This window comes from Bos indicus x Bos taurus, chromosome 28, assembly GCF_003369695.1.
Source record: "Bos indicus x Bos taurus breed Angus x Brahman F1 hybrid chromosome 28, Bos_hybrid_MaternalHap_v2.0, whole genome shotgun sequence".
Classification (NCBI taxonomy): domain Eukaryota; kingdom Metazoa; phylum Chordata; class Mammalia; order Artiodactyla; family Bovidae; genus Bos; species Bos indicus x Bos taurus.
The window spans coordinates 26,118,499-26,145,141 of NC_040103.1; the positions used below are offsets into that span (position 1 = coordinate 26,118,499).

Consider the following 26,643-nt stretch of genomic DNA (forward strand, 5'->3'; position numbering starts at 1 on the left):
GATAGAAAACCTCTCCCCATTCCCTGGCCTCGCTGCCCCCATCTGTGCTCCAGCAGCCCAGCCCCTCTGCCCTGTGCCGGAGGCCACTCAGGAAACTGGCGGCCAGAGAACAATGCCTGCCCTTGGCCTCAGTCTGCTGAGTTGGGCCTGCAATCTCCATCAGCAAGACCTATACTGAGATTTCCTCACTCAGGACTTCTTCTTCTGACCCCAACCTGGAAGTGTCCAAGGAAGCAAGAAAATGCGTAATTCATCCCGAGGGTTCAACACTGGTGACTTCATACTATTTCATTCACATGGTGGCCCAGCCCCATCCATCCTGCTCTGCTTATCTCAGCTTACCCTGACCCCTGCCTGTTTGTTCTTTGCAGTTTCCAGGGCTTCAAGGGGCTCATCTGGGAGGCAGAGCAGCATGGAAATTAACAGCCTGGGTCCTGGGTCACCAGTCGTGACCCCACACAGGAGATACTACCTCTCTATGCCTCAGTGTTCTCATCTGCAAAATGAGGCTCACAAAGGTATCCATCTTATAATGCCTTTAAGAGCTGAATACGGTCATGTCCATAAAACAAAAGAACAGTGCCTGGAACATGGGAAGAGTTCTCTGTGTTAGCCATACTTGTGGTTGGAATGGAGGAAGGCATCATACCCTTCTGGGATAGGAGGTCATTTTTTCCAAGTTCATAACCATAGTAATTATCATAGCTATCATTTACTATATATGCTTACTCTAAGCCAGGAATAGTGTTAAATTTTTATCTGTATTCTTTCCTTTACTCCTTGAAATCCAACAACGTAGATAATATGATTGGGCTTCCCTGGTGGCTCAGACAGTAAAGAATCTACCTGCCAATGAAGGTCCATCTCTGAGTCAGGAAGATCCCCTGGAGAATGGAATGGCTACCCATTCCAATACTCTTGCATGGAAAATCCTGTGGACAGAGGAGCCTGGCAAACTATAGTCCGTGGAGTCACAAAGAGTCAGACATGACTGAGCAACTAGGCACACAGATAATATCATTACCCCCATTTTATAGGAAAAGACACTGGGACTCAGAGAGGTTATGCAACTTGCTGAAGGTCACACAGCTAGCAAGTAGCAAAGCTGGAATTTGAACCTGTGACCGTTTGGCTCCAGAGCTCATGCTCTTACCCATGATTCTGGGCAGGAGCCCAGTTGGATAAGTGGAAAGTGCAAGTTGTCAAGGTTCTGTCCCTCTGCTGCTAAATAAAGTAACAATGAAGTTATGAGACCGAGTATGTGTGTGGCTGCCTGTAGTTGCTGCTCAGACAGGCAGTGTCTCGGTGAGGTTAACAATCAGCCTTGAGTGGGGGTGCTTGAGGACCCAACTTTAAGAGAGACGAGAGTGGTCTGAATGACCATGCAATCCTCAGAGGGACTGTTGTTGTTTAGTCTCTCAGTCGTGTCCAACTCTTTTGAGACCTCATGGACTGTAGCCCGCCAGATTTCTCTGTCCATGGGATTTCCCAGCCAAGAATACTGGAGTGGGTAGCCATTTCCTTCTCCATCAAAGGGACTAGAAAGGACTTATTACAGATTTTCATTCTCAGCAGTCTATCTTTCTCGCCCCACCACCAAAGTCTTACTAACTTTTATTTGCTTTCACTTAAGCGATAAATATAGGGGTCAAAAAGGAGAGCTTTAAGGTATAACTGATTCCAAATGCCAGCCTCTTAACAGCTGTGTGACCTGAGATAAATTATTTAACTTCTCTGTGCCTCAAGAGACCCATCTGTAAAACGGAGCAATGAGAGCTGAAACTGCTTGTCAGGGTTGTGGAGGCTAATCTGTGATGTAATGCACAGCTCTGCCACTAAGGACATGGCAGAGCTGCCCTGGCTCTGGCTCTATGACCATAAGCCACTGATGTGACCTCTCTGCCTCAGTTTCCTCCTCTGATGGCTATGGATAATAGTAGTGTCACTTTGCAGGGCTGTCGTGAAGAGTAGATGAGATGATGTAAAACATGCTTGGCTCTTGATGGAGGTTGCTGAGTCCTTACTAAAATATTAGTATTTATAACCATGGTGAGACAAAACTCAGGATACCAGCCCCATAAAGGGTTGTCAATAACTGTGACTTTAATATAAAAAAAGTTCATCCTTGGAAGCTACAGGCCTTGTTGTAAAGACAAAACCCAAGAAACCCATGGCCTCTCCTGGGTCTCCGGGGAGGGGAGCGGGTAATGTCCCATTGTGGGTCTGACCAGGGTCTCGAATCCTCACCGACCCAACCCTCTCCTCCTCCAGCAGTTGCCTGGTGGGGCCTGGCCAGCAGAGCTGTGATGTTTGAGCTGCCCAGAGCAGGGCCTATCACAGGAACATCGGATACTGTGGCCAGATCCGGCGACAGGAAGAAGGTCTGGGGTCAGAGGGGTGATGCGTCGGTGGCTTGTCCTCCTGCAGGACCAACATGACAGGCAAAGGGACTAAGAAAGCCCCAGTTCAGGGCTCAAGTGCAGGGGGATAGGAGGAGAGAGGCAGTCAAGGGTCTTGTTAAGACCACTGCCCCTCCCCGGACAGTCAGTGGTCATTGGCGCAAGTCTGCAGGTGAGCGGGCTGCCCAGGGGCTGGAGCCAGAGGGGGAGACCCAAGTTCGCTGGGCAACACTTCTCCTGCCTGAACCCCAGACCCCCGCCCATAAAATGGGGCCGCTGGTACCTGCTGCAACTTTTCAGGGCTGTTTTGTGGGTCAAATAAGGAAAGGTAAAACAGGAGCCTTGAGTGGACAGAGGGCTATGTGTCTATGGACAGCCAAGTCCAGGCACATGGCACCCCAGGCAGGAGCTCACTGGGGAGTAGGGACCCAGGTAGGTGGGGGCCTCAAGGGAGAGAGGACAGCATCGCTCCAAGACCTGAAGCAAACCTGATTCTAATCTGGATGAAAGTCAGCGTCCAGCACCTGAAATCAGGGGGAGAGCCGCAGTCTGACTCTGGGGGGCCCCTGGTTTCTGTCTGCAGGAAGGAGTTGTCAGATGCTCAAGTGGAGAGACAGAGTGTCCAGGTGTTACTTGGGGGTGGGGGGGCACCTCCTGAGCTAGAGGAGCCCCCAGGAACAGGGACAGTGTCTGACTTTCATGGTGTCCAGCACAGCAGCCCATAGGCGGCCAGTGCTGAGCAGGTATTTATAATGATAAACACTCATCCTGTGAGCATGCAGGGGACACCCCTCATGTATACAAAGATGCAGTTGTCTTCCCCCTCCTCATACTGCACTCAGTTTTGCTCTCAAACCCCTTCCTCTGCTGAGGGTGAGAGAAATAACCCAGAGAACTCAGCCATGTCCTGCTTAATACTTAGCCTTTGAGGCTCATCGCTTGGTCAGTTCAGGACACCAGCCCTTGCTCTCTCATCCTCCCAGGATTACAGCTGTCATGGTGCTGGGGAGAGGACGCAGATGTGGCCTGTGGACATCTTTGGTCGGAGCCATTGTCCATTCTGCAGGGGCTAATGCTGCCCTCTGTCCCCTGGGTAGAGCCCCTGAAGCCAGGTCCCCACACCCAGCCTCCTCCTCCTTGTCTGTGGCCTCCTGCCAGCCCGCAGCCCTCAGGGCTACTTCCTGGAGCCGCAGGGCTGCTTCCCCATCACTGGGTATGTGGGGGTGGGAGCTGCAGTAGTGGAAGAAGATGTTCCACCCCTCAGCATGCTTGGCTGTGGGCTTCCTCTTTGACTGTACAGACTGACCAACCCCACAACCAGAGCCATCTTCTGGAGGGTTCTTGATCCCAGACACTTACCCTCACCCATTCCCAGCCAGTCCAGGGATTGGCTTCCCTGGAGACACGGGGCTGTGTGAAGAGTGGATGGAGACTAGAATAAAATCGGGGTTCTGTAGGAAGGAGGAAGGGAGAACGAATGTTAGGGAGACAAGGAGAGTCTGCTCCCCAGGCACCCCTCCCACACACATCCAGAAATATGTGCCTCCCCCATCCCACCACCTCCGCCTGTCCCCAGGCCCTTCCCAAAGAAGATGGGGAGCAAGGTCAAGAAAGGGGGACAACCTCTGTGGGGAAGGGGGGCTGTTGCCAAGGGCAGAAGGGTCCAGGAGCCATCAGAGCTGGCCCCAGGCCCCGTCATGGTGTCTGCAGGAAGATGGCCACTCAAGTTGCCCTCCAGTGGCTCCAGATGTAGCAGCAGTAGGTCATCTGGGGACCTCCTGGGACCAGGACATGAACCAAACTGGAGGGGATCTTACTGGCTCCTGTCCCTTTTCTGCTCACATCTCCCAGTCCCTCTGCCAGTCTTGATAATTGGATGGAGAAAGGGCTGTAACTGATGTTAGTTCCTACCCCTGGCATGAGGTATGGCTGGGGAGTCCAGGGTACCCAGCCTCTCTACTCCGCTGCCCCTCAAGGCTAGCCCAGCCCTCCCTGATTAGTCAGAAAATAATCCCCATGTTTCCCTACTTGATTTCCTGTGTCTCACCCGCCAGATGGCTCTAGTTCCAAGATGACTAATGGATTTCATCTCACGTGCCAGCTTCTGCTGATTAATAGTAGCCACATTGGAAAAAATTATGAAGCCTTTCAAGGCTCGCTGGGGGAAGACTTGCTGTGATTGATTAGCAATGTCTGCCACGAGTGCAGGAATAGAGAGTGTGGTATGTGTGGTTTTAGCTCACTCCTCTCAGGACCTGTTGCTCATCATCAACCTGAGCTGGAAAGGTCTGGAGATGCCTTGTGGCTGACATCATCGTGGGACAGATCAGAGGCACAGTGTGCTGGAACATGGTTAACAGCTGGCTCTTGGGTCAGGGTGAGGCTGCTTCGTAGCTTTTGCCAATTTCTGTGGTGTGAATACTCCTACTGTGGTTGATTTCTAGCTGCCAATGTGACATCACTGAACGCAGAGCTGGGATGAGATGAGCATGACCGGCCCTCACAAGACACCATCTGAGTACTTATATATTTTTTTCTAAAAACTGTAAAGCCTGCCACCTCTCAAAGCTCTGCCAGTGGTGGGCTGCTCCAGGAAGGGCGCTAGACTGGAACTCAGGATCCCTTGCCAGCCGTGAACCATAGGTAACTTACGTCCTTTCTAAGCCTCAGTTTCCAGATCTGTAAAATGAGAGCTGGGTTGTGGTGAAGCTCAGTGAGCTAAGACACAGGGTTCTTAGCATCATTTCACTACGCATGGTTCATCAGACATGCTTCCAGGGCACCAAATCCAGATGCTTTGCTCAGAAGTTTGCAGGGACCATCCCTGTAAAGCCAGTATCCCCACTGTGGGGTTGCACAGGAGAAGGGCTTCCTGTTTTCTCTGACATCAGTCTCCAAGGGCAGAGGCTGCCTCATTTCAGTTTCCCTTAATAGGCCATCACACCTGTCACTGACCAAGTTCTCTCGGTAGTTTTTGAGCTACTCGTGTTTCTGTCTTTCAGCACTCCTTAATGCTGAGGTTGCTCCGTCATTTCCGCTCCATGTGTGTGGCTTCTTGGGAGCCTCATGGTCCTGAGAGGCCGTGCCAGGCTGTGTTCATGCCACAGTAGTGTTCTGCAGTCCAGCACGTTGAGGACCAGCTCAGGAATGCATGACTCTGTGACCATGAATACATACCCTCAGGGCCTCAGCTTTTCTATCTGTGGAATGGGAATAATAATAATAGTAGCTACTTTGCTCATTCATTGGGAGGTATGTAAAATTGTTTGCATAGTGTCAGGCACAGAATAATTGCTCAATAAATGACTTGTCATTTGTCCTAGCAAAGTCTTGAGTGGAGGGAGAATGGGCTAACATATAGAAGATCCTCAAAGTTGGCAAACCATAGGTAGAGTGAGGACCAGGGCCTCAACCTAGGAGCACAGGCAGGACTACAGGCGTGTGGGAAACCTGGAGACAGGACTTCTCCTGTTAGTCCATGCTGGATTCCTCACTCTTGATGCTTTTGAGATTCGGAGTCGGATAATGGTTTATCATAGGAAACTTCCCTGTACATTGTAGGGTGTTTAATGGTACCCCTGGCCTCTATCCATTAGAAACCAGAAGTGGCCTCCCAGTAGTAACAGTCAAAAATGTCTTCAGATATTGCCATCTGTTCCCTAAGGGACAAGATCCACCCCAATTAAGAATCCCTGTTCTAGCAGACAGAGCAAGACAGGCACTGTAGTTAGTCACCCAGGTCCTAGGAGAGCCTGGGATGCAGAGCATCTGTCCTGGCAGGATGGGTGAGTCAGCACGTGGCGGAGACAAGTGGCAGGTGGTCAGCTGCAGGCAGCCTGGCACCAAGCACCAGGCGGCATGGGTTGGGGCTAGGACCCCAGCTGCTAGGAGCCCAGCAGTCAAACAGGATCAGATCACAGCTCATATGATGTTGAACTCGGGCACACTCTGTGGCCCTTTTCTTCTCTATTCAGGATCAGGATTGGATCCAAGGTCTGGATGGGACAGAGCCCTCTATGTTTTGGGAGGTGGGGGAGGGCTGGTAGGAGGGGAGGGCTAGTGAGGAAGGGAGGGGGAGGGGCCTTACCTGCCCAAATTAGAAGGCTGCCCCTTCCAGCCCTTATGACCTCCAGTCTGGAAGGCACAGGCTTCCAGGAAAGAGAGACCAGGTTCAAATCCAGGCTCTGTTACATGGAAATTAAGCCTAAAAAATAACAGATGCTGCCATTTAAGACAGGGAGACCACCTTAGGCAGGTTGCTTAACCTTGAAGCCTCAGGTTCTTCATCTGTGAAATGGGGATAACGCCAAACTCATGTGGTTGTTATAAGGACTGAACATGCTATTATAAGGGCTGTGTTTAGCAGTATGTCTGCCACATCATAGCCACTCAGTAAATGTTGATTGAGTGAGTGAGTGAATCCTCCTACAGCCTATCTCCCTTAAATCCTTTTGTTCATTTTAGTTCTCTTCTCTGGAATCTCTCCAGCTCTCTGACATAGGAAACTTGATTTCTCAACAGGAGGAAATGAGTTATTCATCTTGTGTCACTAGCACATCAGGCCTGGCAGATATTAGGTGATTAAAAAATGAAGTTTTCCTTCCTCACATGCAAGGACTGTGCCTTATTCATCTTTGTAGAGCCATAGCCAAGCACAGCTTAGGATACACTGCAGGCTTTTGTTAAGTGTTTGCTGAGTGAATAAATGAGCATGCTAAAAATGGTTGAAATAAAGGTGTGACACAGAACACAACCCAGGATTCTTTACTGGAGTCCATCCCTACATGTCCCTTCAGGAGGAACATGACTGTCTTGGTTGGAGGAGATCAGCCAATCCCTAGGAAGGGCAAGTGTGGCCTCACTGAGGTGGTGGGTGAGAAAACCGACTACACAGGCCATGAGAGGCAGTGTGGCCTGTTAGGAAGACTCCCAGCTGGGGAGTCAGGAGACCTGGGTTCTGGACCCATCCCTGACACCCATCTACGTGGTGACCCTGCATGACCACTCCCCTCCCTGGGTTCTATTTCTTCATCTGTACAATGGGGACTTGGCCATGCCTTGGGGTGACTCTTATGGTGCTTGGCCAGGGTGACCAGTCAACTAATGGCCATGTGACTGAACATGGCCAAGTGACCCACCTGGGAGAGCCACCAGTGGCATTGAGGCATGGCTGATTTCATAAAGCATCAGCTCCCAAGCTGCTTGGGAGCTGCTGGGCATTGAGCATGGTGCTAGTTGAAGCGTGCTCTCTGAAATCCAGAGCTCTGATGGAAGCTAGCAGGGGTAGGACTGCAGTTAGATTTTCCAAGGGGCCTACAGATTTTTCAGGGGGACCCTGGAGGATTATCCTTAACAAGGAAAAAACTGTTAACAATAGGGTCTTTTGTGGTAAGTCCTCTATCCCTCTTCCGGAGAAGGCAATGGCACCCCACTCCAGTACTCTTGCCTGGAAAATCCCATGGAAAATCCCATGGATGGAGGAGCCTGGTGGGCTGCAGTCCATGGAATCGTGAAGAGTCAGACACGACTGAGCGACTTCACTTTCACTTTTCACTTTCATGCATTGGAGAAGGAAATGGCAACCCACTCCAGTGTTCTTGCCTGGAGAATCCCAGGGACGGGGGAGCCTGGTGGGCTGCCGTCTATGGGGTCGCACAGAGTCAGACACGACTGAAGCAACTTAGCAGCAGTAGCTATCCCTCTTCCCCTTCCAAAGGCACAGAATCAATTGAAAAACACAGGCTTTTTCCATCCTGAAGTCTGTGTGAGTGGCAAGTGGGGGAACGCTAGCCTGGTAGAGCTTGACAGAACCACATTCTCTTGCATCAGAAAAGCGACCCATAAAAGAGAGATGAAAGGGTGGAGTCCAGAGAGAGGAGCCAGAGGCTGAACACAGTGGCATCTGGGGGAGAGGACTGAAGAGGTCTGTGGGCGATTTGGGGGTGAGGTGGATGGCTTTTTCCTTTTGACTTTAATTGAAGGATAATTGCTTTACAATAGTGTGTTGGTTTCTGCCATACATCAACACGAATGGGCCATAGGTATATATGGGTTGCTTTTTGAGTGAGAGGCGTGGACGAGGAGACAGGAGCTCCACCGGTTACTAGCAGCTTGACCTTGGGGGGTTTGTGCTGTGCCTCAGTTTTCTTATCTACAAGATAGGTATAACAGAATCTACTCTGTAGTGGAAAACACTTAGAATTGTGCCCAGCATGTTGTAAGGACCATAGCAATAGGCACAGTGGTGGTGGTGGTGATATAAAAATCCTTGAAATCAGCAGTGAAGTGAAATAGCTCAGTCGTGTCCGACTCTTTGCCACCCCATGGACTGTAGCCCACCAGGCTCCTCCATCCATGGAATTTTCCAGGCAAGAGTACTGGAGTGGGGTGCCATTGCCTTCCCCAGGGGGTCTTCCTGACCCAGGGATCGAACCCAGGTCTCCAGCATTGCAGACAGACGCTTTACCATCTGAGCCACCAGTGAAATGAGCAGTAGAATTTATATTACTTGGGAGGACCCAGCAAGCCTCTCCTCTGGGTGGGACCTAAGTGCCAAGTCTCAGGTTGGCTCACCGGCTGCATCTGGTGACAGATGCATGGCTGAGGCCGCTAACAGCAGACAGGGCCATCACCGGGGCTCTGCTGTGTCACCAGGGATGCCGCCCCCGAAGCCTGTGCACTGGGAGCGGGCGCGGGGCATCTGCTCTCCATGTGGCTAAAACCATCCCCACATTGCGGTGGGCTGAACTTTGTCACCAGCCTGTTTCTCACGAGGACACTTCCCCGGGCCAGGAGGCACGGGCTTCCCAGCTGGGCTGGGCCCTCTTGCTGGTGCACTCGGGATATTTTCAGATTCTGGGTGACGTTCCCCTGCCCCTCCATCTAATAGGTCCCAGATGTCCCCCTCCTCCCTCGACCTCCCTCCTTCTTGCTGTTCGAAAGCCTCACTGCCGGCCTGCCTGGGGCCTCCTCACCCGGGAACTCCCCCTCTCTGGTCCCCTTAATGTGATGGCTTGACAGAGGCCAGGATGAAAGAGGCTGTTTCCTCTGAGGATGGAGAAGCAGGCAGATGAAGGCGGAGAGAAGGAAGCTGGCTTTGGGAACACGAGGAGCCAGGGGAAATATAAGGAGTCTTTATTGGCCAAGCATAAAAGAAGCGACAGGAGTCGCAGCTGTGTTAACGTGGCCAGGTCACCAGGGGCTAGGCAGACACCCCGGGAATCCCACGGGCCCTGGGCTTTGGTGAATCGTGTTTGCAGAGATGCCTTTCAGTTCGCAATCTCTCGGCTGCTGCTTTTTTCTCTCCCTTACCTTCCTACCCATCCTCCTGCCCCTTTTGTGGAACATTTGAATTTGTAAGGAACATTTGAATTTGTAATTCTTGGCTCTTGGTAATGAGATAGGGCTCTTGCTGAGGCCTGTGGGAGGGAGGAGGCGGGAGGTGGCCACAAGGAGGAGGAAAGAAAGGGAGGCTGAAGGGCGGGTGGGGCCGGGGCACGGAGGTGCGCGGTGAGAAAGAGGGAGTGGGCAGTGGACCCGGGAGGGCAGAAAGCCTGACTCAGAGCTTACCAGAAACCAGGGCAGGCCTGATAGCCATCGGGGGGAACTCAGGGAAAAACCTCCTTTGGCTCCTGCTGCTCCTGCCTGTTTCCCGTTGCGTTTCATGGGAGCATGGAGAGACAGCAGGAGTGCTGATGAGCACAATCTCCAGGTTCTGTCACCCTCTGACCCTTGTCAAAGTGCCTTGGTGCCCAGCACCCCACATTTAGCAGTGCCACCAAGAGCCCAAACTGGAGTGGATCCCTCAGAGCCTGTTTTCTAGGGTGGGCAGCTGAGGTATGGACTGGAAGTTAGGGCCACAGCCCAGCTGCACCTGGGGCCCAGACCTCTGGATTTCTCATCCAGTGATAAAAATACAGAGGTGAAATAAAGGGGGAAGAGATTAGATGGGTGAAAGTGGGCCAGGAAAATGCAAACTTCGGAGACCAGCTGGAAACCCCACAGCTGAAGAATTCTTGGATGCTCCTTCTAAGGCAGCCCTTATGGCGGTGACACTGACCCTAGCATTTTCTCTCTCTCTTTCAGGGCCTCCTGTAAGTACTCCTGTGAAGTCTGGTCTCCAATGTCCAAAAGACCTTGCTCTCTGCTGGTAACCGGGCCCAGGGTGGGGGGTCTGAGCCCCTTATACTCTGCACTGAAGTCTGCAGGGTCCCCCAGAGGGTTGACATGGCCGTCACTTTGTTTCCCATCCACTTCTGCGCCCCCCAGGGCCAAACAGAGGTTGTGCCCAGGGGAAGCCTGTCCCCGAATATAATCTGAAAGGCTGGCTTGCCCCATTGTTAGCCTGCTCCTTTGTCCTCCAAAGAAGCAAGTGGAGTCAAAGGAGCACCAGGTATAAGAAGAAAGAGGTCATCTCTACTCAGGTCCGGGTCCTTGAAAGATCTCCTGCCCTTTCAGTAAACAGGTCAGTGAGTGTGGACCGCTCCTAGGACATGGTCTTCGCCCCACTGTGTGGGCAGCTCCATCTGGCCAAGTCACTTCAGGCAGGTGGTGGCTGTTGGTGGTGGTATTTTTATGTAAGAGGGATATGTCAGCAAGTTAGACTGGGAAACAACACAATGTCGAGGCAGCCGGTCGGTCTCCTTCCCCTCGCATTGCCCTAGAGTCCAAGGCAGGGCGGGTGAGCCAAGCCATTTCCAGAGAACCTGAGAAGAGCCCAAGGAGACTGTCTCCCCGAAGTAATGGATCCAGAGAACAGGAGCGTGTCTTCTGAGGACAGCATTTGATACCCCAACAAAAGACCCAGAGATCACGCCCCGAGGAGCTGGGGATTGGAGTTGAAAGGGCCGAGCCCTCCGCATCAGATCTTTCTCAAGGATCCTGAAAGCCTATCACCAGCCCTTCCTCGGAGAAGTCATTTCCATAGCTGTTGTCTTGATCTGAACCGTGGAGAGCAGCCACCCTGTTTGTAATGAGACCATGATGTTCCGTTCCATCTGTGTTCTGAAAGGCACATTGAACCCAGGCTGACGATACCGCCCAGCTTGCTCGTTGCTCACTTAGAGAGAGAGGAAAATCTTGTCATTCCCTGAGAGGAGGAGGGTTGATTTATCGTGCGTGTTTTGGATGTCAGACCTCAATTCCTGTCATCAATCTTCCAAAATAAACTCTGCATAGGAAACTTCGACGGACCACCTGCTGGAAATGGGCTGCTTTTCCCTTTCTTTTCTGACAAAGCCAGAAAGAGTCCTCACCTCCCCCACTCCAGGGACCTCCCCCATTATACCTGGTCCCCACAGCCAGGCTCCCCAGCTAACCTGAATCAGTGCTGGGTCCCTGCCTGACTTGGGGGCTGTGCTCCCCAGGAATGCAGTGTCCTGAGAGCTTCTGCAGGCCTTATCCCACAATGGTCCCCAGCCAGGGAGGTGCTGTCACTGCTGGGGGCTCTGCAGGGTGGGAGCAAATTGGGAGGTGGTTGGGTGGGTTTCCCAGGAGGCACTAGTGGTAAAGAACCCGCCTGCCAGTGCAAGAGACATAAGAAACATAGGTTCGATCCCTGGGTCAGGAGGATCCCCTGGAGGAGGACATGGCAACTCACTCCAGTATTCTTGCCTGGAGAATTCCATGCACAGAGCCTAGTGGGCTACAGTCCATGAGATCTCAAAGAGTTGGACACAACTGAAGTGACTTAGCTCGTATGCATGCATGGGTGGATATGATCCTCTCCTCCCAGTGCCTGCCCACCCAGCCCCCAGTCCCATGGAGTGAGGGACAGGGGCCCAGGTAGCTCTCCTGAATTCTCAACCTGACACAGAAGAGGCCTGAGTCTTCACCCAACCCTGCCTGAAACCACAAGATGAAGAGGAAATTGGAAGCCTACCAGGGTGGAAATCACCCCCTTGCCTGCTCTCTCTGCTTCCCATAAAGGAAGAATGCTACCAGCCAGGGGCAGGGAGAGGGAGATGGCAGTTGATCACAAGGCCGGCCTGCCACCCTCTGGGTGTTTCTCAGGGCGCCTCCTGGGGTAACTCCGGTTCCTGTGGACACACGGACAGTCAGCATCTAGAGAACTCAACCGTGGAGGATGGATTTAAGTAGCAGCGGGGATCATCTGGGCGGTCGAAAATAGGTGCCCACCACTGCTGCACCCCCGCTGCCCATGACAGACATTGCTAATGAATTAGGAGGCATCTTAACAGAGTGCTTTACTCAGTCACTACCAGTCTGCTGGAGTCCACACTAGCTGACAGTTGTTGGCCATTCTGGCTCTAGGTTTTAAGAGAGAGTGTCTTAATGATGCCAACTGTGAGACTGAAACAGATGACCAAGGGAAGTATATGTGTCTCTTTCTTGAGGAAATACAGGATGTTCAGCTGCTAGCCTTGGTTGAAAGTGATGCTTGCTGGAATACTAGCTAACACTTAACTATGTGTTAGACACTGTTGTATTTTTATGGAAGCAGTGTAATAAAGTGATTACAAGCATGGACTCTGGAGCCAAGCTGCATGGGTCTGAATCCTGCTTCTGCCACTTCTAGCTGTGTGACCTTGGACAAATTACTTTACCTCTCTGTGCCTCAGTTTCCTCATCTATAGGATGAGAATAGTAATAGTACCTGCCTCATCCAGATGTAAGGAATATATACATAATTATATGTATGGCCTGGAGAAGGAAATGGCAACCCTCTCCAATATTCTTGCCTGGAGAATCCCATGGACAGAGGAGCCTGGCAGGCTACAATCCATAGGGTCACAAGAGTCGGACACGACTTAGTGCCATCTTTCTTTCTTATTATACATACATATGTGTGTATATGTATACATATTATACATACCTACATGTGTGTATAATTATGTATATATTTTTCCATGTAAAATATATTAACTCATTTAAACTCTAGAAAGAGAAGGCTTCCCTAGATGATCACCAAAGATTTTCAGGAGGAAATTATTAGTCTTTGCATTTTTATTCATTAATTTACTACTTCATTTTATTTCTATCCCACATTAATCCAAGAAACATTTGGGAGTGACTCATAAACTAGATAAGGAAACAGTGGGTAGGTGTGTGGAGAGCAGAGGCAAGAAAACAAGGGGCATCCAAGCTGATGACCCCACAGCATCCTGTGCAGCCAAGTCACAGGTTCAGCTTGGAGCTTCCTGGTGGACAGAGAAAACGGGAAAGCAGAGCTGTTGCGAAAGTCAGGGATCAGGGAGAGTTAGGTGAAGCACTTCTTTACCTGGTGCCAAGACCCTAGAGAACTTCCCCTGAGTGCAGGTGATATCAGTGGCCAGCACACGAGCAGTTGGACAGAGCCCCTCTGTGCATCTCTGGGTCAGAGCCCCTGTGTGAGGCTGGGAAGCCTCCACAGATGCGCCTGCCTCCTGGGACCAAGGGAGGTGGCCGCCCCTTGTGGGCGCACTCCCTGATGGCATTTAGAAGCGGCGTGAAGAGGGACTGGCTCAGGGCTACAGCTCTGGATCAAGGAGGACACCAGGGCGGCCCCAGGCTGTCTTTGTGGGGCTGGGAAAGAAGGCGGCTGCGTTTCCAGGTTCATTTGTTCACAAGCATGAATTAAGGACCTACTAAAAGCTCAGCACTCCTTGAGGCAATGGGGACACAGCCAGGAGCAAAACAGAACGTGCCCTGCCTGCCCTGGGAGCTTACCTTTTAGTGCCCCAGGGGTAAAACTCAGCAGAGAGGAGGAGTGGACACTGACCCTCTACCTCTGCAGCCGCTAACCAGCATACCCTGAGCTTGGTTCTCTGTGGGGGTGTCACTGCTCCCCACCCCGCCTCACGGACATCCTCAGAAACAAGGCCCCAGGAAGGGGGCCTTATTTCTGGCACTGCCTGCATTTGCTCAGCAGCCCTGGGGCAGAGGGACTTGTCTCCAGATGGACACCCTGAGACCTACTCCTGGTGTTGCCATGGGTTTCTGGGAAGAGTGGGATGTCTGGAAGGAGAGAAACAGACCTGATGGCTGTGCCTCTGAAAGCAGAGTGGGCCCAGCTGCACACGCCTGCCAGCCAGTCCTCTTCCCTTCTAATGACTGTGGTCCTCAGCGCTGGCTCCCTGCCAGCCCTGTGCCACGTGCTCTACATACATCAGCTCATTCGATCCCAAGAGGTAGAGATTGTTCTCCCATTTACAAGATGAGGAAACTGAGGTACAGGGAGGCCAAGCGACTTGCCTGAAGTCACTGACTAGTAAGTGACAGCCAGGCCGGCCGACACCAGAGCCCTGCTCTTAACTTAAGCTTGCTTCTCCCTTACCATGACTCTGTCTCTCCTGACCCCAGGCCTCAGCCGTGCTAGGGTGGGGACTCAGCTCCAGAAGCTCTCTCCAGGTAGTCCTCCCCACCCTCTGCAGGGCGCCGCATGACATCCCACCAGGCAGCTCCTAGAGCAGTTTCTCCACCACCCTCTTGTATCAGATCTATCTGGAAGTTGGAGGCCAGAAGGAAAAATATATGAGTTTTTCAGAAGCTCCTTCGTTCCTGCGCCCACGCCTGTGCATATTACTCTGAGAATAACGATTATGATCAATACTTTGTTGAATGTTTTCCTCTCTTCAATGGGATTTTAGATCCATCATAGGGAGTCTTTAGTCTACACCCAGAATTGTGCTAGGCAAGAGTCCTAGAATTATTCATGTAAAGGGTTTGAGACAGACATGGCTGTGGTCAGTGAAGACAGGCTCCCAGAGCCACATGGGGTGGGGTCCAGCCTCCTGCTCACCCTCAGCGCCAACTCACTGTAGAGAGAGTGGCCTGAAGCCAGTTAGAGGCATCAAAAGAAGGAAGTCCCACTGCTCCCCTCACCATCCCAACGGAGGGGAAGAGGTCCCCCCAGGGAGGCTCCCACCCTCTGTTCCCTGGTCATGGTCCATTGGCGCAGGTGGGGCAGGTCCACCAGAAGTGTCCCAGGCAGACTGGCTCCATCAGAGACTGTGTCTGGCTTCTCCTGTGTGGTAGGACAGGGAGGGCCAAGCCCCAGGCCCTCAGGCCCTTTCCCAGGCCAGGGCCAGACCACATGAGTGGGAACCCTGAGACACAGAGGCTCAGAGAGAGGGGATGTGTTCGTGAGGCCCAGAGCTCCGATGGACCTTGAGGGAGAGTTATGAAGAGGCATTCTTGTCTTCTGTCCCCTGCCCAGGCCCTGGGCCTGGCACACAGAAGGCCTCTGCTAACGGCTTTCCTGAACGAATGAATGAGTGACTGAATGCATGCTACAACTGAAAGGAAGCTTAGTGATTAAGGCCCTGTCTTCATTTTATTTATAAAATAACAGAGGCTCATAGAGCACAAGGGACTCCAAGTTCACACAGCTAGTTGGAACTTTCAGACACTGCAATACCCTGACCTTCCTAAACTTCACTCTTCCTCCTTAATTTCAGGGTCCTGCTGGAAGACCCGGCCTCCCCGTAAGTACCTTTCGTTTCTTTTTCCCTTTGCCTTTCTCTCACAGGCTGTTCCTCACTTCAAGGACAGGAGAGGGTGGGTGGCCACTTTCCACCAGGTATGTCTGGATGGGAGGCCTCTCTTCAGCATCTCTCACCTACGGCTGAGGGTGAAGCACCTGGGTACCTTTCCTGGGGTCCCAGGCAGGCCAATGACAGCATGCAGCCCCTGCAGGGCTGCACCTGACTTCAGACTGATGGCCCGTAAAGGGGGGCTGGATGGGAAGGCAGCCCCCTGGCTTACTGGTTATCCTGCCTACCAGCGTCGTTAAAGGCCACTGTCCCTGCTTTGTCCCCTGGTAAGAGTAGACTCAAACACTTTATTTCCCCCTCGAGTTACCATTTCTGAGTGCTAGAGAAGCTGGGTCCAGTAACCACGGGGGCTTTGGGACAAAAGTAGAAATAGTACTCATAACCATCTCTCACTGAGACCTTAATACATGCCAGGCACCAAGCTAAATGCTCTTTATACATTTGATTCGTTCACCAACTCAATAAAAGGGGTACTATTACGCCCATTTTATAGATGAGGAAATAGAGAGGGAAAACAGCTGGTCCGATTGTCCAAGCCTCATTTGTAGACCTGTTGAAGGCCCCATGTTATCACACAGCATCCCACACTGCTATTTTCTGTGATCCATACTGGGTATATGAGACCCATCTTTAAAGTCTTCAAAGACATTGCCCTGTAGAGTGTAGCCTGGGGCATCGATGCATGGAGTACTGGATACCATGGGCTCTCAGATGGCTGTTGGCTCAGGAGAGATGCTCTAGCCAGCCAGAGGGCCAAGGTGGGCATTTAGGGGGAGCCAGGGCTGGCACCAGGCTGCCCTCTCTCCCTGCCCCGAAGGCCACATCAATTGGATTCCAGAGCCTCCTGTGCATCTTTCTATCCCAGTTACTCCTCTTTTCAATGTGAATTGTACTATAACCTCTTGACTACACCAGTAACTTCTAGAATTCAAATCTAGCAAGGACTCTCTTAATGAAATACATGTGGGAGAATGTTTAGCTTTGAAAATGAAAACTGTCCCAGCAAGTATGAACCCTGGAGCAAAGAAGGACAGGGCAATCTGTCCCATGAAATCCAAGGAGGGGGAAAAGTCAGATGACTGGGGGAACGTGGGCAGACTTTGTTTTTTTTTTTCTGACAACGTCCACCTTTAAAAAGCATTTGGGGGCAATTCGCAGAGCAGGGGCCGCCACACAAGAATTTCCAGTCTCCGGCCACTCCATGCCCGTCCCTAAACCAAGCATTTTATGGCCAGGACTGCAAAGACCATTAGTTTAAAAAAAAAAAAAAAAGAAATGAAACCAAAACACACATCCTGCAAGATCATTCAAAAGCACAAGAGCAAGTGAGCCATTGGGATGTCACAAGCGATGACCAGTGGGCCTGGCATCCTCAGTGGGAAGGGTCACAGCTACTCTGGGAGTGACCAACAAAAAGATCTGCTGATGCTTGTTGTGAAGTGCAAAAGTGTGAAGTACACACATGTTTATAACAGTCGCTTCCCCGGAACCTTGCTGGGCTCAGTACCTGTAGACGAAGTCTGCACGGCACTCACCAGGTGACAGGCACCCAGAGTTAGATTCCCAGAGCCATCGTCTCTTGACATCCTCTCAGGGAGCTTCAGGGAGCTCATGGATCGTGGTTATGATCCATGCTCATAACCCTTGCTGCAACCCTGCCACTCTTTCCCAAAGTCTGAACACTTTACTGAAGACACCTTCAGTCTTGACAGTGTGTGTGTAACAGGAGCCTAATTCAGAGCTGGTTGCGACTCCCTGGTGTGTCCATGTACATCTTAGGATGCTAATTATCCCTCACGGCATTTGCCTAAGTGGCGTCAGCAGACACAGAATCGCTCCAGAAGTGCCCACCCTTCAGATGAACCCACAAACCCAGCTCTTTCCTACCGGGACAAACACCATCTGATTTTCAGCTCCTGTGGCTTTCCATCCTTCCAGGCTCCCAGCAAACCCCAAGCCCTACCCCAGATTTTATGAGTCTGCACATATATGATTGCAAAAAAATATTCTCTACCAAAAGAGGGAAGAATAAAACTTAAAAGCAGATTTCCAGAATGAGGAGATATAACCCCTGGCTGCAAAACAGAGCAGTTCCGTCCGAGCAGCTGAAACTCTTGATGCGGCTGAAGCTGCATGGCGCACTGTTGGTGCCGGGTTGGTGGCGAGGAGGGGCAGGACTGTATTGGTAGTCTTTGCAGACACAGGGCTTGGGGAGGAGCTGGGGACCATGAGCACTGTTCCCCAGCTCTGACAGAGACAGAGCAAGGGTAATGATTCACCCTTCTGTCAGATGGGAGCTGCCATTCACTCTCCCTGCCTTGAAGCTGAGCGTGACAAGGATGCGACCAGTCTGTGGGGCTCAAGGGGCAAGTTCACCCACGATGCGTGGGAATCGTCCCAAGCACCCAGGCAAACCAGATCTTGGGTGTGTCGCTAGCCATGGGGCCCCTCACATGCTGGCCTGGCTCTGGCCACTTCTAATTGTTTCTGCCTCCTTCATCAGGGGGACAAAGGTGCCATTGGGATGCCTGGACGTGTGGTGAGTTGGAGCATCTCTGCCCGATGGGGCAGCCGTTGCTTGCTTCCCTGTGCTGGCATGGCCTACAGACCACCCCACCCCCTAGGAGGCAGTCGGACCTCTCGCTTCTCCCCACCCAAGGCTGCTGCAGAAAGGACACTCGAGGAAGAGGGGAATGGTTTATTCCAACCCTTCAGATCTTGCAAAATGGCTTTAACTCTCCAGAGAATTGCCATGGCAAAGGAAAAATCCAAAAATGGCACGAATAAAGGCTCTTTGCCAATCACTACGAAGAACTCCCATCACTCTACGCCCTAACCTCTCCCCCCGCTGAGACAGGCAGCACACCCTCAGATTTATAGCTGTTCCTGCAACCATCCTCCAGCAAGAGCAGTGAAAGATGGCAGGAAACGCACACAGAAAGTGTCCTACAGAAACTACAGTGTAGCCAGTGTCTGGAGGCATCTTCCCTAGACAGAGGCTAGTGATGAAGACAGGGCTTCCTTCCAGGCAGTGCCTCCAATCCTCATCAGGAAGGTGGGGGTTAAAACCTTCGTTTCCTGCTGAAAAAATAAGATGGTGAAACAGAAGACATGATAGGGAGCTTGTGTCACAAATGGGAAGGTTAGCACTAGGCTTTGAGGGCCCAGCACCAGGGTTTTTCCTGGTGCTTGGAAAGGCAGCACCTGGTGGCCGCCTAAGGCAGTGATGACCACACACCGGCCTCCCCGCCCCCCCAAGTCTAGGACATGGCCTCAGCTCCTCTCCCCATCTGACCTCTGAGTCCCCACCAGCTGCCAGCCTCAACCTCCACCCTGGTTTCCAGTGCCCCCTACCAACCCCATGCCATCTCTCCATGTCACTCACATGCTTTGCCTTGTTTACATCACCTCTTGGCCTGGGTTGGCCTTAGGCCTGGGTCTGGCATCCTGTGTGCATGGGCTGGCCTGGTGTGAGCCCAGAGCGCAGAGGCACCAGATCACAGCTAACACTTGAAAGTGCTGTCTCGTGCTCAGGGCCTTCCACGCGTCAGCTCATTCGGTCCTCCCCAGAGCTACATGAGGCAGGCACGATGTCCACCCCCATGGTTCAGATGAGAAAACTGAGGCTCGGATGTTAAGTGTCTGTCCCAAGGTCACAGGTCCAGGAACTGGCTTATTTTAATCCAGGCAGCCTGACTCTACATCTGTGCTCCTAACCCTAATAATGGAATCCTGCCTCCCACCTCCCAAATCCCCTCCAGGGGCATCACAGTCTAAGCAGGGTCTGATCCTTAGGGTGAAGCCACAGTTCTAGGCCTAGGTTCTGGGACATTTCAGAGGTTCAGGACAAGGGTTCCATGTCACAGAGCTTTGAGCTCCCTTGGGCCACGCAAGAACTGTCAAGACAGGGAGACTGGGAGCCCTGGGCCACCCCGTTGGGCGGTTCTCCCACCACTTCCCAGATCACAGCACTGTGGCATTCCTGCCTCACCCTTTCTCTAGCCTCCAGCTCTCTAAGCCCAAACCCTGAGTCCCCCACGCTGTCAGTGTGTCCTTTGTAGAGTAGGGGGATGACATTCAGCCAGCCTTCTCAGGGGCTCACTTTGGGAAAGCCTGGGCCAGGTTCATTCTCCACTGCAGCCCTCTGAGATCCTGTTTGTCTGTGAGCACGTTGAGACTCAGTTTACCCAGGATTGGGGTGGAGTTGGGTCTGGTACCCAAGACACCCAAGTCCTTCCTCCTGACAGGTAAGCTTCAGGAGTCTCTACCCTGTGTGCAGCCGCCAGCCTGCCGGGAAGCCTGCAGAGTGCAAAGCAGCCCCTCCAGGCCTGCCCCCTCATGCCGTCCTTCTTGGGCCCTATGCATGTGTCCCCTCAGGAAGTGTCCATCCAAGCCTTGATCTGACCACAGCGGGGCAGGGGGTGGAGCAGGAGAAAGAGCGACAGGAGGTCTCCCATTTCCGTCTACACAAAGCTATTTTCAAACCACCTTGGTGCTTTAATGCTGCTTGTGCTGTTTTAAATGTGACAATGGACCCATTTGGCTGCCCAGTAGGCGTCCTGGCGTGGGCCACCTGAGAAGTACTGGGGTGGGCAATGCGTGTGAAGTGCCTGAGATGTTCTCGTGATTCACCAGAGGTGGCGCCCCTGGCTGCTATGAATGAGGGTGGATTGGTCACCATGGGTCCAGGGGTCCTTGGCCATGACCCACTTCCCTCTGCATCCCAGATGCATCCTCCCAGACGTGTGTCCTTCTGTCTGTGTTCCTCTTTGCATCTTGCCTGGCCACTCCTAACGACTCCTGTTGCGTCTAGCTTGGCAGTTTCGTGCTTGGTGTTCGGCTAGACCTTCAAAAGGACTGGACTCCACCTCACCTCACAGTCCTTGAAAAAGTCTCTCCCATGCCCACTCCCTCCTCAAAAGACCCAGGCTGCTGGGGCCACGGCTCAGCAGACATGTTTCTGGCCTGGGTGGGCTCTCCTTCTTTCTGTCTCTCTCTGTCTGTCACGTACACAAACACACACAGATGTCAGGAGGGCTTCTTAAGGTCCCTGCCACTATTTCCTTCTTAGTTATCTGGCTGGGGCCAGCCTTTGGGCTGAGACAACAGCCGTTCATGAGCTACGCTTGTCAGACTTGGGACCTGTCGAGTGTTAGCATCTGTGTTTTGTTTTGTTTCTTATTTCACGGTGATTTCTTGTGTTTGGTCATCATGCCATTAACACAAATTCTTGTGCGTGTGTCTCTCTCTCATCCTTTCTTTTTTCTCTCCCTCCCGCCCTCTCTCTTCCCTGCACCCCATGTTGCATGTGATCGCCCCAGGGAGGAAAGGGCCAACCAGGCGAGAAGGTGAGTCCACGCTTTCCCCTCCACACCAGTGCCTCCACCCCCTGGACTCATGGGGGTGCTTTTGGAAGCCCCCCATTCCAGCCCTCCTCCTGGTGCACAGGCCCCAGTGGAGGATGCCAGCCCAGCCTGCTCTGCCCTCGCAGCCTCTCACGGCTGGGTCTCCTAACAGCCTCCACCCCATCAGGCAGGAGTCGTGGGCTGAGGTCCCACTTCCCTGACTGAGGTCCCACTCCCATGGCTGAGGGGTCTCCGCTGCCCGTGGGGGCTGCACGTGGCCTCCTGGCACTGATTTTGGCCTTAGATAGTCACCCTTCCCAGAGGTGAGGAGAGCACCAGCTGCCGTTGTATGTGGCTGGTCCTATCCCCACCTGCAGCCCACCACTGCCCCCTCAGGCCGAGACACTCTCTTTATGCTGCCCCCCCAGACAGTCCCCCAGCAAATGCCCAGACAGACTCCCGGGGTGATGGAGTGGAGTCTCCCAGGAAGCTAGACGCCGAAGAAACAGTCCTGTCCTGGAACCGGGTGGGCTCTGAGGGATTATAGAGCAGTGTAGCTAACCAGCTGGCTCTCCAGATGAGGCCCAGAGTGGGTGTGAGGCTTGCCCGAGGTCCCACAGGATTAGAGATGGCAGAGGGCTAGAAGCGGACTCCTGGTCCCAGCTCCACACTTCCTCGCTTGGGCACCACAGTGTGTATTTCTGCAAGTCTCCCCACCTCCGAAATAAAAATGACAACAGTAAGGACAGCAACAACCATATATTAAGCGCGAACGGTGTCAGGCGCTGTTCTAAGCGGTTTACTCTGTAACAGTAACATCCCAGGTAACAGTGAGGTGACCCTTCCAGGGAGGCTTGGTAGTCTCATTTATATGAGAGGGAACTGAAGCACAGAGAGGCAGGGTCACATACCTGAAGTCACACCGCAAAAAGTGGCAGAGCTGAGGACTTCCCTGGCAGTTAAGACTTGGTGCTTCCACTGCAGGGACCCAGGGTCAATCCCTAGTCTGGGAACTAAGATCCCACATGCCTCATGGCATGGCCGAACAATTTAAAAATTAAAAAAAAAAAAAACTTTTTTAAGTGACAGGGCTGGAGAGGATTCCCAGGGTGCCTGACTCCAGGTCAGACTCGGGTCCCTAACCACTGTGCTATGCCGTCCTCCAAGTATAACAAAGACTGGGTCTCACTCTCACGGGCGGTTAAACCACCCAGGAGAAAGACAGGGACACAATCACAGTATAAGGATAATAGCAGACACTTGTTAGCCCCTTCGAAGACCAGGCATTCTTTTAAGCATTTTACACCATTATCTCATGAAATTTTCACATCTACCCTATGAGACAGGCGCTATTATCTCTGCATTACAGGTAAGGAAACTGAGGCAGAGAGAAGTTAAGTAGCCCAAGGTCAGCCAGCACGGAGCAGAGCTGGGCTTCAAACCCAAGCGTTTTGGCTCCTACTCATCACACTATGTTGCCTTGTATAAAAATTATGATATAATTGCAATGGAATAAACAGCTACTTAATTTGAATTCACTCTTCACCTGCGTGTGAGGCATGATATTTTACAAATGCATTTCCATCCCTTGCCCTGTAAGGGCAGCAGAGTTTCTCTCAGCATCCTGTTCACAGAGGAGATATGTGGGCTCAGAGAGGTTCTGTGAGGCAGAGCAAGACCTGCAGGTGAGGCCTGGGCATTTCCTGGACTCCTGGAGGGAAGTAGCATCCTGCCATCCTCCAGCCGGGCACCGTCAGAATCCTTCTGCCAGAACATCGCCTCTCATCCCCACCTGTGTTCATACACCCTTCATCCTCCTTCTGTCACACTTCCCCAAGCTCCAACACACACACACACACACAAGCTTATCCAGGCAGCTGGAACACGTGGCACTTTGAGCCCCCAGTCCAGCATCCACCATCCTCTCCGGGCTGAAAACTCTGCCGCAGACTTAACCCTCTGTGTCACTCCACACCAGGACTAGGAGGCCAAAGCAGCTCTAACCTCCAGGCTCAGGCCTGCTGGGCCCACACAGCAAGTGTGTGTCTTGTCCCCACCTCTGTTTACAGCAGCTCCATCCAGGGGTGGGCTGCTTTCTGGCAGTTACAGGTGTGCAGCCACATGGGCACTGGGGACTGGGGAAGAAGGCTCAGGGGGTGTGAAATTTGGCTGGGGCTGGGGCAGGCTGGGGAGCATCCTGAGCAGGGCCCTGTGGGGATGCCTCTAGGGCCTGAGCAGCCATGGCTGAGCTGAGTCTCCCTCCTTCCCTCTCTCCCCACACCCCCTGCACCTCCGTCTTCCCCATCACCACACGACATCCTCTTCTCCCCACTTCCCGGCCTGGGGGCCCACCGCCCTCTTTCTCTGGTCCACAATCATGTGCTCTCACTCATATCTCTTCTCTCCATTCCTCCTGCTTCCCCACTGCCCTTCTTGATCCTTCTGGAATGTTCCATGCATCCTCTTTTCATCTCCTCTCCTGTGAGTCCTTCATCTTCCTCCACATCCTCTGCCTCCTTGTCCTACGGTCTCTGGGTCTTGGGGTCCCCCGCTCCCTCTCTGCCTTCCCCACCTGCCAGCTTCTCCTTTCTGTTCTTCCCCTCTCCCGTCCCCTCCCTCTCCCCTCCTGCCTCTTTCTCTCCCACACAGGGCGCCCCAGGAGATGCCGGCATGTCCATCATTGGTCCCCGCGGCCCCCCTGTAAGTGGTTTTTGCCCTTCTTTGGGATGGATGGATGGGTGAGTTAATGAGACGGGCTGGGTGGCGAGGGGGTACACAAGTCCTGGCTGTGCCTCTGGTGTGATGTCCACCACATGGGATGCGGTCAACCCGGCCAGGCCTCAGTGCTGCTGTCGATGTTAAAGAAAGTAAATCCGCCTCAGTTACACCCTCTTGGGAAGGTTTCTGAGAGCCAACCCTCTAGCCACGAAATGACAGCTGCTGTGAGGCAGCCCTGCTGTTTACAGGCAGAGGGAGGAAGTGCTGGCTCTTCTTGGGGTGGGGAGGCCCGGTGCTCCAGCTTTCCAGGGGATAAGCCTTGTTTCCAGATGCCCAGGGAGCAGCTACCCCAGAGGCCTGGTTCCCTGACCCAAGCTCCCACTCCTGGTCTTGGCAAAGCCTGCCCACCACTCGCCCACATAGGCTCTTTTTTTGTGCTCGGTGCTGGGTCCCAGTACCCTCTGCCCAGCAGCCGGGGGCTTGGGAAAATCAAGAGAAGCTTCCCCTCCAGTACAGTTCCTTAGGGACCAAAAGGGGGGCTTGGGTGATTGCAGGAAGATGCCGTGACTGTGGGAAGGAGGACTGACTGTTTTTCTCAAAGTGTCCAACCCACGGGGCTTCAATCAAATCTCCAATTGTCAGGGCAGAAGGGACCTCCCAGAAGGGGAAACTGAGGCACAGGGAGGGGAAGGGGCTTGGCTGGGATCCCGCAGATAGAGAAGGATTAGAACCCAGGACCCCTGGCCCCAAGGCTCCCCCCATAGCAATAGGCTGCTGTCTCCATGCTCTCCTGGGCTCTTTTGCTAACTGACCATGCATGGGAGGGAGGAAGGGATGCAGAGGCCTAGCCTCAGACTCCCGGAGCCTCACCCAGTGGGTGGATGAAGCGCTCTAACTTATCTCCCTGTGTTCAATGGCAAGCAGGAATCTTCTACCCACAGACTAAGGAGAGGGGTCAGAGAGCAAATTGCTAAGCTCTGTCCAAGGGAGGGGACCCTGGGACAGTCAGGGAGGGGCTATGGTGAGAGAGAGCTGGGAGCAGAGGGGGAGAGCCCAGGAATTTTAGCAGGGGAAGCCAAAGGATAGAGTGGGGCTGGCAGGGCTGGCCGGTTGGGGGCTTGGGCTGGAGGCAGGGATTGAAGGGTCCTGGGCTGCACAGACAGGCTTCAACAAGGTTTCCATGGCTCAGACCACACAATAGTGCTGAAGACTGACACTTTGCACTTACTCTATGGCAGTATCCTGAGACCGTTACACATAGCAGCTCACTTAACCCTTACGAGAACCTCACAGGGAGGTACTATGAGCACACCCATTTTATAGATGAGAAAATCGAGGCCCAGAGAAGCTGAGTGACTTGCCGAAGGTCATACACGTGAGTGGGGCCTTGCTAGGATATGACACTCAGCCGGGCTGTGTGCTCAGAGTCTGCCCTCCGACCTCTGCTACTGTAGCAGACCGCCCGGCCACAGAGTTCCCACCACCTGTGTTTCTGGGCTCACGTGGCTGCTGCCCCAGTGGACTGTAAGCCCCCTCAGGTACTGGGTATTCCTGACAAAGGTGGTATGCAGCTGGAGGGCAAGTCAGGAGAGGGGAAAGTCACAGAGAAAGACAGTGCCCTAGGTTCCAAAGGCAAGGCCAAGCCTGGGGTGGGCCTGTTAGGAGGACAGGGGCGTAACAGGGAATATGGGCTGTACCCCTTGGCCACCATCTCTGCCTGCCTCCCCATGTGACACGGCGCTCCATTTGTGTGGATCAGGCTGGTCCTCTCACACCCTCTTAGCTGCAGCTTTCAGCAGGCAACACAGAGGTGGTTGAAAAGACCCCACATTCAGAGAATACGGTCAGAGGGCAGGGTCTGCTTTAGCCACTCCCCCCTACCCCCCACCTTCCGCCCTGCTTCTGGCTCCGCGTACATAAATATAACCACCACGCTGGACTTGGTTCCAGCGGTGAGAAGTACTTTCTATTTCTGGTAATAGTGACTGCTTCCCTCTCATGGACACCTGGAGACATGCTGGGTCCTAAACTGAAAGACCATGCATGCGCTGGTCTCCTTCAGCTCCCAGGAAAGCTGTGAGGCAGGCCCTGCCAGCCCATTTCCCAGAGAGGGAAAGAAAGGCGCAGAGTTGGCCTGTGGTCACCTGGCTCCTCAGCGCTGGAGCTTGGTTTGGGCCCAGTCAGCCTCATTCCAATGCCAACGTTGTTTCCCCAACACCCTCTTTCATGTTTTAGGTTCAACTGTTTAAAAAGGATATTTACCTTGAGGAGAAAGCCCTCCCTGTGAGTGCTGAGTTGGTGTTAAAGAGGCTTTATGGCACCAGAAGGCTTGACCAAGCCCAGGGCCCTCTGACTTTGGCCTGTGTGTGTGACCACCACAGAGATGGCTGGGCCCACCCCCACTGAGTCCTCACTAGACACCAGGGCAGCCCCTGCAGCTCCTCCCAGCAAGCCCCCTGGAGCTAGTGACAGTAGGGGACCCCAGAAAACCAAGGGACCAATGCAGTCAAGGGGCAGAGGTCAAGGGGACAAGCCCTCTGTGACCGGCGATGATGGGGAACATATGGCTTTCCACTCAGCCAGGAAGGGCCTTGAATATACGCTGCTAATGAGAACCAGCCTTGCTGCTCTAGGGGCCACCTGCCTCCTCTCTTGGAGCTTTAGAAATGGTCTTTGCAAAGAGGGGAC

General features: G+C 52.9%; 1 protein-coding gene across 18 annotated transcripts in view; it reads left to right on the forward strand.

The window, feature by feature from the left end:
- Positions 1 to 26,643, forward strand: part of COL13A1 (collagen type XIII alpha 1 chain) — a 152,638-nt gene that overhangs the window by 53,420 nt on the left and 72,575 nt on the right. For 11 of the 18 annotated variants that reach the window (XM_027530652.1, XM_027530643.1, XM_027530642.1 and 8 more), the window contains exons 4-7: positions 15,797 to 15,823; positions 18,396 to 18,431; positions 21,214 to 21,240; positions 23,887 to 23,937. In XM_027530652.1, the coding sequence (XP_027386453.1) occupies positions 15,797 to 15,823; positions 18,396 to 18,431; positions 21,214 to 21,240; positions 23,887 to 23,937 (141 nt within the window). The remainder of the gene's footprint in view (positions 1 to 15,796; positions 15,824 to 18,395; positions 18,432 to 21,213; positions 21,241 to 23,886; positions 23,938 to 26,643) is intronic. The other 7 variants (XM_027530655.1, XM_027530644.1, XM_027530657.1 and 4 more) reach the window with 2 other exon arrangements.